At 39.7% G+C, this 11,560-nt stretch overlaps 1 protein-coding gene across 1 annotated transcript; it reads right to left on the bottom strand.

The window, feature by feature from the left end:
* Nucleotides 1–4,031: 4,031 nt before the first annotated feature.
* LOC306891927 (zona pellucida sperm-binding protein 3-like) lies at nucleotides 4,032–6,667 on the bottom strand. Its single transcript, XM_079452568.1, has 8 exons — nucleotides 5,935–6,667; nucleotides 5,743–5,864; nucleotides 5,558–5,661; nucleotides 5,322–5,478; nucleotides 5,137–5,254; nucleotides 4,984–5,069; nucleotides 4,819–4,907; nucleotides 4,032–4,739 (listed from the first exon to the last, which is right to left on the bottom strand). Exons 1-8 carry the CDS (start codon nucleotides 6,472–6,474, stop codon nucleotides 4,672–4,674), a joined length of 1,284 nt encoding a protein of 427 aa, XP_079308694.1. The 5' UTR covers nucleotides 6,475–6,667; the 3' UTR covers nucleotides 4,032–4,671.
* Nucleotides 6,668–11,560: the final 4,893 nt, after the last annotated feature.

Below are 11,560 nucleotides of genomic sequence, written 5' to 3' on the forward strand. Positions count from 1 at the left end.
TGCATTCTATTACAAATAGCTTTCCTGTAGCTCCGTGGTAAGAGCGCAGTGCGTTAACGCAAGGTTGTGGGTTTGATCCTAAGGGATTGCAGATACCTGTCAAATGTATATGCATATACATAATGCTATGCAAGTCGCTTTGGGTAAAAGTGTCTGCAAAATGTCTGCCAATGAAAAGATTTTTCAATAAAACAAAATTGCACAGATTTCTTAATTTTACACTTTATGCAAAACATTTTGCTCCTTTGAAAGGAAGACGGCAAGAGTATAAAACAAATACTATTGGAATCCAGTTCTAATGCTTCTTTTTCACATGTAATAGTTACATCTTTATTTTTAAAATTTATTTAACTGAAACGGTTACATATGTATATAAAAAAAAATATAGAACAGAGCAGCAAGAATTTGTAAAACAAATAATACTGTAATCACGTTTTAATGCTGCTTTTCAGTGTTAAATCAAGGATTACCAACATGGCCCAGTGTAGGTGAATGCAAGATTAAATAGATGTACAGTACTTATTAATACTACTTGGTGTGAGCCCTGGTCTGTTTTCCTTTGCTGAGCTCTGTTATCTTGGGATTGTAGTATGTCACCTTAAGTTTCACGCATGCTTCGGAATGATCAACAGTCAAGCGATTGCGAGAGGGACAGAGCACATTGTTCACGTGTGAAAATATTTGCTTGCAGAGGTATGTCGATCCAAAAACCGTCAGCAAAGCCAAAGCAACTCTTTTGAGACAGCAGAATTTTTCTGGCAATGATGCCTAGCATGTAAAACTGCAAGATCCCTGATCGACTGCTGTGGTTTCCAACTCCTTGCGGAGTTCTGTAAATTTTGTCATCCAGAGTGCTGAACTCTTGAGCTCAATTAGCTGCATTTCCATGTCCTGTCTATCCATCCACTCTATCAGAGATGCATCGAATTCGTGTCCATCGAAGCTCAAAGGCTTAATCAAAAGAGGGAACATCAGTCCAAAATTCCAAAAGTCCCCAAACCGTATTGTGAACTCCAATTCGAGTTTGAACATGTATTTGGATGTTTCACTCGTGTTAACGCTGCACTGTGCGTACAGCTCCCGTACATGCTTGAATTATCGGTATATGGAGGTAGCGATATCCCTTGAGAAAACTGGCAGCTTGTCCATAAACGCAGCCTGTGTTTCGAACATGTTCAAAATGGTGTGTTCAGCCCATTGAGGTGGAGATTAAGCTTGTTCAGGTGGCCTGTGATATCAATGAGAAAGATGACTTTCAAAACCCATGTCTCATCTTCGAGTTCAGTGTAGACTTGGCCTTTTTCAGCCAGGAAGGCTTTAATACTGTCAAAGCAGCCAACAAATCTCTCCAGAACTTTACCACAGCTTAACCATCTGACTGCCAAGCAGAGAGGAATATCTTTGTACGTGCAGTCCATTTCCTCGAGAAGGGACTGGAACTGTAGGTTTGTGTTTTGCTTAACTATGAAATAAACAATCTTTACAACTGTAGCCATAACGCTATTAAGATCTGAATTTGACATTTTTGCACACAGTGTCTTCCCCTTTTGTTGTGTCAGTTATTCATTTTAGGCAACAGTTTCTAAATTCCTCTCGGAGATGATAGGTTCTCTCGATCAAACCCCAGTCAGTCTCTCAACACAACGTCTCGCTCAATCCGCCGTATTTTCACTTTTGTGTTTAAAAACTGTGGTCATGTTATCACAATTAGCCCATAATCTTACATACTATTCATAATATAATCATTTTGAAGTTGCTACAGTTGTAAATATAGGTATACCTTACGAACATGTACCATGGTTTTACTACTGTAAACGTTTATTAACCATGTATTAACTTTTATGCAACTACATAACCACAGTTTTACCAAATATAGCATGGTTAAGATATGGATAGATTAACAAAACCATAATTAATTTGTGGTTGCCATTGTTTAACTATTTAAACTAATGTTTGTCCTTTATTGTTATAAAAACATGGTTAAATCAAGGCATGCCATAAATTAGTTAGCTTGAGGTTTTGATTGAAATCTTTTTTTTTATAGTTGAATAGAATAGTATAGTTAAATAAATGAATTCTAGTCCTCCGTGTACACATTCCAGTACCAGTAATTTTATTTCCATTTTATGCTTACATGCACACTAAACCACTAAGAGCCACAAGGCTATGGGCGATGGCGAATGGATGGCCAGGTTGGAGGCAATAGACCAGCCCCAAAGGCAGCAGAAATGGCATGACCTCTATCAGAAGGTAAAGCAATGTTATCTGTATCTCATTACATATTATGCAGTATACAGGTCACCTTACAATAGTGCAGACAATATAGATCAGTATTGTTTCTTATCTTTTGTAGATAGATAAATGCCTCATGCAGGCCCGTGGACAGATCTCCCTCTTTGGAGAGTGTAAGCACTGCAATTGTGGATTCCACACCACTAAGGTGATCTATTTGAAAATGACATTTAACGTTTTATCACATATGTCAATAAGTACAATAAACAATGAAATGCTTTACTAACCTGGTGCTGCTCCACTAAACAAAGCATGTTCTGATCATGGAGATAAAATATGCCTCACGCCATCAAGTGCCACTCTGGTCAACTAGTGTTTTGTTCTTATCTGAACTGAATACATTCAAATCTAGAACAGCTTTGATTATGCACCTGTGCCATTATATACTGTTTTGGATTTCTAGCAGGAATGGAATACTAACAAAACTGAATTTATTAGAAAATTGTTAAAAGGTGACGACAATCAAGGCAAACAATGTGCATCAATGCTTTGTCGAGCACCCACAGTCGGCTTTTCAGATGCGTTAAAATGCTTGAATTAAATATATGGATAGAGCCTTAAATATAAGAGGCACAGAGAGGGCCAATTGAACTCAAAATCGCTGTCAGAATCGCAAATGTAGACAATCAGCCATCTGGTGAATTATGGTAGAGGTCGAGTATATGCAATATAGACAAATGACAGGGTAAAACACAGAACTTACTTTCGTTTTGTTTCTATTCTTTTTTAGAATCTGTTGCAATAGTTTCAACCATCGGATTTCAGTAACAGGAAATAGTATTACAATCATCACATATTTGTTTTTTTCTGGGAATGGAATGAATTGGTAAATGATAAAAAAAAGGAATTTCAGGGGGACAACACGTTGTTGCAACGTGCGTTACGGAGATTGTAACAATATTACCGACATTTTATTAGAAATGCGTTATATTACTGCGTTACAGCAAAAATGAATAGATTACTGTAATATTACATTTTTAATGCCTTACCCCAACACGGATTGCCATTGCGTTCCTATTTCCAGGGGGCTCTAGTTTTGCCCTAGTTAACACAGCCAGTAATTTCTAAACCGCTGGCAACAAAAGTGAGTACACCCCTAAATTGAAGTGAAAATGTCAGTATTTTGTGGCCACAATTATGGTCCAGCACTGCCTTAACCCTCTTGGGCATGGAGTTCAAAGGTAGTGTCGAACATTTGTGCTATGTTCTGCGTGTTCAAAATTGGAGAGAGGCCAGTTAAGAAAATGAAGTTTATTGATCAGAAGATTCAAAAATACAACAGCTGCTGGGTGGGTCCTCAGACGCAAACGTTTCACAAAGAACCGACTCATTATAAATGCCATGTAAAATTGTTTTTCTATTTCACTGGTGTCTTTTCTTTGCTGGGGGTTGGGGAAGCCTGGGAACAAGTCCAATCCGCTTTCTCTCCTTTGTTCTGCCTCAGCCAACCAGCTCACACTCCTTTGCTTTCGGACCATCTGCCACACATTATATGAAAACACCCCACCAAATTCCATGGGGCTCCGTGTGTAATCTGATCTTTACACAAACCATTTCCTGTGGAAAATACTCAATTCACAACCCTAACTCTTGGTTAGCCCAACTCACACTGGTGAGGATGCCCCACAGATGCTCAATAGGGTATAGGTCTTGAGACGTTCTTGGCCAGTCCATTACCTTTCCCCTCAGCTTCTTTGGCAAGGCAGTGGTCGTATTGGAGGTGTGTTTGGGGTCGTTATCTCCAAAGGAATTGGATCATGCTCTGCTTCAGTATAGCATCACGGTACATTTTGCCATTCATGGTCCCCTTAATGAACTGTAGCTCCCCAGTGCTGAAAGCACTCATGCAGCCCCAGACCATGACGATGCTTGACTGTAGGCAAGACACTTTGAGAACTTCCAGTGACCAGTATGAGAGTGATTATAATTTAACACACCATCTCCCCATTGGCACCCGAGACCTTATAACACTAACAAAATCAAATGACACCAGGGTGGGGACAATCGCGAATTGGGCCCAAGTTGGACATTCACTCAAGCGGTTTAGACATTAACGGCTGTGCGGCAAGTCATTGAGGGAAAGCCAATTAATGCTGTTGTACACACTTGTGAGATACTGTTTATGGGCTCAGCTGGATGTGTAGCAAAACTGATGAAGGCACGGTTTAAAGAACTGAAATCGTAACGTGGAGCTTTTTTGTGCCTGCCATGAATTACATAGCCACAATATGCAAAATCAGCCAAATTACCACTGTGACATCAGAACCAAAAAAATAGCAAGTGTAAATTTGATGATCAAGGCTCCTTGAATGACGACTATTTATAGACCATGTATAAATCAGTTAAGAACAGTTTTATTCAGCACTTCGCAATTTCAAATTACAGTCGACTGAAGCCAAATTCCTTGACATTGAGGGGCCCAATAGATACTTGCTCCCAACGTAGATCTATGGAGAACAGACTAATGAGCAACTTTCAAGACCTAAATCAGAATCATTTGTAGTTCATCCAAGTATTAACCCATACCTTTAAGAACCTGATCGCTTGCACTACTGCTGCTACAGGTTGAGTCACAGCATCCACACACCTGATCAGATTCATCTACAGACACCCACCTGCCACACAAAGACACAGCCTCAATGATAAACGTCACCATACTGACCCAGTGAAGGCTTTTTGGGGGAAACATACCCATTAGGGGAGAAAGAGCAAGCCTTCAGCTCAGGATTTGTTGGAGTGGCTACAGGAACCGCCTTCAAAATGCATGTGATGTAGACCTGCAAAGACAACAGGGTTAAAAGAACAGTGCACTATAATGTACTCGTAACTAAGGCAAATACATACCAGCCCACTGTCCACTTGCTGGAACCTGAAAGCCTCAAGCTGAAACTGCAGCTTATCAATTTGAGTTCGAGGCAGATAGCGAGAGCTCGAGCCTGTGAACTTGGCATCAACCAAGCACCTGGTGAAGAAAAGTTAAACACCCCGCAACACTTCTAGCATAGGCTGGGCAAAGGGCCATGTCTTACCCATTATTCTCAATAAAAGAGTATCTGGGGTCAGAGTTCTCATCAGGGGACGAAGTGGCTACACAATGGTCCACAAATACACGGAGGGGTACATGGTTGTACGTCTTCACAGAGGCCTCGATATTCACAATGTCACCCAGGAAGTACTGCCATTCATCTGTTTCAAGGACAAAATAGACATGGTCTTCAAAATGAAGTTGAAACTACATTAAAAGCTAAAGCTGTATAATACAAACCAGTCATAAGCTTGAGGGAGAAGACCAACCGTTCTTCAGCTACCTTCGTAGCTGCATATGGTACCCAAGTGGGCACCAGGACATTGCTGCTCACATTATGCATTCTGTAGATTATAGAAGTTGGTCACCACAAAATCTTTTACTAAACGCATGAGAATAAAGCCATCTTGAGCTCAGAACTTCACCTTGGATAGTGACACTCAATACTGACAACAGCAGAACTACTCCTGACAATAGGAACACCATTTGAAGCCTCTTGGGGAGTATAGACAAGGTTGAAGGCATAAACAAGCTCATCTTCAGTTACCTAGAGAAACAAGAATGTTACTCATTCAGAACCTAAACACTTTTGGTAAGTAGAGGATCAGTCGTCTCACCGTTAACATGCTGCCACATCCATACAGTTCTGACTCAAAGATGAGCACTCGAGCACTATTGTCCTCCCCTATTGGTTCACAGCCTCCCAGTGCAAAACCAGAAGCCATTAGTGGTTTCCCGGTCCCAAAGAAGTCTTCCATCACTTCTACATACACTGAATTCTCACCGCACTGAGCCCCTACACTATTGGGAGAAACAGGGCGCCGCAGCTCAAAAGGAATCTCTGGCTGTACCGGTTCTTCTGGCAGAATTGGAAAAGTCCACATCAGTTTTTCCATCGGACCCTGCAAAAGCTGTTTAGACTGAACACCGACAGGATCTTGACCAGGATTCGGCATTGAAAACTGAGAAGGAAATCTCTGTGGCACAAGCACAGGGTTGTTGGTTTGGGGAAACTTAGGCATCCTAGTTTCACTCTGCTGAGGAACTTGCATATGTGACCGAGGCCATTGTGCATCAGACAAGCCAAATACAAGCACCAAGCCAAATCCCACTTGCCACAACCCCATCATTGTTAAACATGAGTTTCTATGAAGCATTATGAACCCTGAATCAAAATTTATACATTTGGAAATCAGGATGGCTCCGCCCCTCTAGTGATTAGCGTAATGCTTCTCTAGACTTGTTAATTTGCCTAACCAGTTTGCAACAGGTGGAGGTTATTGGACAGATGGAAATCCGGATGTGGGTACTTTGTATTAAGAGCTTTACTCTTGCTTATTTTAATTAGACCTGTGGAGTTAAAACAAATCCAATTTTAATCCATAGCTGCGCTTGTTTTTGTGCTTCTTGTAGGCCTACTTTTTATGAATTTCAGACACATAGCCACGCACGGATGAATACTCTAGAAAGTGTCTAAAATAATAAAGCTTAATAAGCAAACTTCACAGAGACCATGATCATAACAGTTCAAACTATTTATTGTGATAACGATTTAAGTAATACGTTGGGAGTATTCTTATTGGCAGAAAGCAAATAAAATTGTTCCCACATCTCAGAACGCCCTCTTTTTCCATGAGGTTCCATGAGTCCCAAATTCTTGCAACATTAAACTCCTACAGTAGGCGATAATCAAACAATTCAATACAAAGCAATACCGTACACCTCAACAACCTACGAGAGCGCGCCCTGTGTTGTGCTTTCTAATACCTTTGAATCGGAGTACAAAGCAGTCACTTTTTGGAGGACGAATCACCATTACTTCTTTCATTATTAAATACTTTTCAATTCAATTGCATACTTTAACCAGAGCATCAGTTGTTGATTTGCACCTCCTAAATCCAGTTTGATACCCTTTAAGTAGATTTATGTATTATAGAAAATAATTCAAATGCCCAACTATAATTTTTTCCATTAATTTTCCAAAATGTGAAGTTATGTGCTATAGGCCTATAGTTTTCCGGGTCTTTACCTGGCTTCGGAAATGGAAGGATTCTTGTTCATATGCTTGGTAGTTTACCTTCATTCCATACTTTGTTAAACAGCTTAAGAACTTTCTCCAATATATTATCAGGCAATTTTCTAAACATAGCATAACATAGGTTGTCCGTCCCTGGTGCAGATTATGCAGTATTATTGAATGCTCTTCTGACATACAAGTTCTGACATATTAATTTCAGAATCCATAATATACAAATTTGACTCTTTGGTATATAATATATTCCTATTTATTTTAAGTACCTCTTCTTTCCTTTTCTTATACCTCCAGGTGGCTTCCCTTGTGTGTGTCTGCAAAGGCTCTAGCAAGCATAATGGCTTTTTCCATATCTAAAATTGCATGGGTCCCATCTTTAATTAAGAGAAACATGAGGAGGCTCATCATCTTCTTAATCATCTAAAATACTTGATTTAAGTTGCTCTCTCTGCCAATTGTTGAGCAAAACTGTCTCCATGATTCTCTCTTAGCCTCTTTAATAACCTTCCTGGCTGATGCCTCCTTCCTTTGATAATGAATAAGATTGTCCACTGTTAATGTTTTACGCAGATTCTTTAAAGCTCTATTCCTGTCCTTGATAGCCTCAGAACATTTATCATTCCACCATGGGACACTGGTTTGCTTCTTTTGATTTTGACCAACAGGAATGCTTTGGCTGGCAGCAGCCAATATAAAAGAACGGACACTACTATTCATTTTTAATCAACTGTCTTATCATTATTAATTGATATACTTTCCACATTCCCCTACAAATTTCTCCCAATCTGCTTTTCTTTCCTATTCCATTTTTGGGCATATAAATCTGCTTGTACTGATCTATTTCCCATTCACATCTACCTATCAACTAGTGTTTAGTCTATACATTTTACATTTATTCATTTGGCAGACGCTTTTATCCAAAGCGACTTACAAGTAGTTTTTTACAGTTGCACATTACTGCAGAGCAATCAGGGGTAAGGTGCCTTGCCCAAGGGCACTTCAGTCATGACCTGCTTGCACTGAGATTTGAACCAGCAACCTTCTGATCACAAGCGCTCTAACCACTAGGCCAAATCTATCTATGATTTCTCTTAAAAATGCTTTACATGGATTGTAGTAGTTAATGATAGTAAAATTTCCTCTACCCTTATTAAATATTTCAGTTACCACAGATTCATGATCCTTGGATTCAATAAACCTATATGATATTCCTAATTTAATAAATCTCATACACCCTCCTCCTTTTTTTTCCCTCTATCACATCTAATGCTATTATATCCTTTCAATACAAAATGAAGGTGTGGTTTTAACCAAGTCTCTTGAATGCACATGATCTCAGGCTTTTCTTTCAGGTTGTGTACTTTTCTTTAAGGATGACCTGTTCAGCCAATTTGATCCACCATTGAAAACACTCCTTACTGAACAGATTCAAGAAGTTGCACTGCGCTTGTACGGTGCATTGTTTATTGGGTCATTTATGTTAGGACCGGTTAATGGACGGATGCCAAAGCTATGAAGACTTCCTTGGAAATTATAACCCTATTTAAATTATAACCCTATATAAATTACCATTTTAATTTATACCGCTTATTTGTTTGTTTAATTCTGTCCCGATTATTATTTGTGATATTTTTGTATTATTGTTATTATGTTTGTGTTATCTGTCATTCGTGTAATATATGTTCAATTCGTGCTATACAAAATGCCGTTTAACGGGGACTCTTTTTAGCGCATGAATAAAACTTTTACTAAACCACATTATGATGTATATATATTAAGCACAAGATACATTAGTTAGACAACTGTCTTATAAACCAAAGTTGCACATATCCTCTTTATTCACATTAATCTCTAATGTTATTAATGTTATTATTTAATGTTATTGTTAATGTTAAATGTCCAGATATTTCATTTAAAAACAACAATTTTGTAATGTGTTCTTTTGTTGTTTTTATGTCTTATTATTAGTTGTTGTAGTAGTAGTAGTAGTGTCCCAAGTGGTGAGTTCGCAATAACCTTTGATCAGGCATTAAAAACAGCCACCTACAATAAAGGAGATTTCGAACACACACACACAGCGGAGGGAGATTCAGCAGGAGGATGAAAACCACACTCAACAAGTAATAAAGTCGTTTATATCTGGTGTCATTTTGTATTAAACGTTGATTTAGTTAATTAAGTGTGTATAGATTGCCTTGTAACGAACTGTTAGTCAACGCTTAAAACTGGGGTGTATTCCAGAAAGCAGGTTATGTGACTCACCCAGGTAAGTTTAGGAGTAAGTAAGCGGATAACCTCTGCTTTCCGTTCCAAAAACGGAGGTAACTTTCGGGTTATGTAAGTAACCATAGCAACTGACTCTCTGAGGATAACCTGCTCCGGAGCAGGTTATGTTGCAGGGTTAGTTTGTTTCAGACCTCGCTGCCCTGTGGACGTAGAGGCACAGATTATACAGGTTTTTCTTCCGCTGTGAGAGGGTGATAAGACCACGTGTCGATGTCTTTTCTTATCCTACCGAATATTTGCAGGAGCGCTATCGTTTTTCCTAGGGAGTCGTTGATTTATTTAACAAACCTACTAAAACCACACGTCTCCAACGTGACAAACCACGGTTCAGCACTTAGCCCCGACCAAATTCTTTGAATTCCTCTGCGCTTTTTTGCTACGGGGAGTTTTCACTACAATGTGGGCGATGCAGAGCATGTGGGAAAGGCAACAGTGTGTAGAGCCGTTCGTACAGAATGTATGGCACTGAAACGGTTTCTACACACTTCTGTACAGTTCCCTGGTGTCACGGCCCCTCCTGTGTGTCCCCTAATTTTTGCCACAGGCTATGTGTCAGCCTGTGACACCTGGCCATAAACGTGTGCGCTTTATTAAAGAAGAATTCCACAGGGTGGCAGGTTTGCTCTCAGAAATTCTGTCATCTACTTCAATTAAATGACATTTCTTAGTAAGTTTATTTTTACTGCGCACACACACGCACGCACGCACACACACACACGCACGCACACACACACAAGTTATTAATCTTAATTTCAGGGTTCCCAAGCGTGATCGGTGCATTGATGGCACCCACATTCCTATTAAAGCTCCATCTCTCTATGAGGGAGACTATGTTAATAGGAAGTCTGTGCATAGCATCAGTGTGCAAGTAATAGCTTTATTTTGGCTCCTTAACATAGTTACAAATAATAAACGTATTGATCTCCACAGGTAATATGTGATGCAACCCACCTCATCACTAATGTTGAGGCAAAATGGCCTGGGTCTGTACATGATGCCAGAATATCAGTCATCTCGGTGCAACAAATTTCAACAGGGTACTTTTTGTTAGACAAATGCTTGTAGTCTTTATTACATTTACAAAACACCTCAAACATTACAGGACACTTCTATGGTTACTTGCTGGGGGACAGAGGATACCCTTGCCTCCCCGTATGATGACACCCTACCCTGATTCTAATCCAGGACCACAGACACGCTTCAACCGGTCTCACAGCAGAACACGGGCCAAGGTGGAGATGACAATAGGCATGCTGAAGGCGAGGTTTCAGTGTCTGCGTGGGCTCAGGGTCATTCCAAATAGGGCATGTGACATCACAGTTGCTTGTGTGGTACTTCATAACATTGCCACAATAAGAGGAGAGAGGCATCCCCCCCCTGTTCTGATGAAGATGACCTAGAACAACACCCATTGAATCTAGCAGACCACAGAGATTGCTGAATTCTTAGAGACATGATTTATCAAAATCACTTTATTTAATGTGTTCTATTTCTTCATATCCTGAAATAAAAGAGACATGACAGATTTGTATTTATTGCTTTATACACACACACAAAAATAACAGATTCATGGTCACATATGATTCTCACCTTAAGGCAATACCCCAGTAGTTCTATTTCAAGTTTGGCCTTTTTAATGGCCAGCCTTTTCTCCTCTAGCTGAAGCTGTATAAGGTCCATGTCCATGTCAGTTTTTTTAATTTGCCTTAATAGATGGACCTTATACAGCTCCTTTGCAGACAACTAGGAAGGCAAAGTAAATAAGATGGTTAAAACGAGACTGGAGAGAACGCATATTATGTCATAACTGACCATTCTCTCCACACAAAACACGTGGCCCTGTCATGATCCTGCCACTAGATTAGGAAATCAAGACATGAAAAGGCAGAATCATGACAGATTGGTTTCGCCCGGGGTCATTTAGG

Source organism: Barbatula barbatula, assembly GCF_947034865.1.
Source record: "Barbatula barbatula genome assembly, chromosome: 1".
In the NCBI taxonomy this organism is placed as follows: Eukaryota; Metazoa; Chordata; class Actinopteri; order Cypriniformes; family Nemacheilidae; genus Barbatula; species Barbatula barbatula.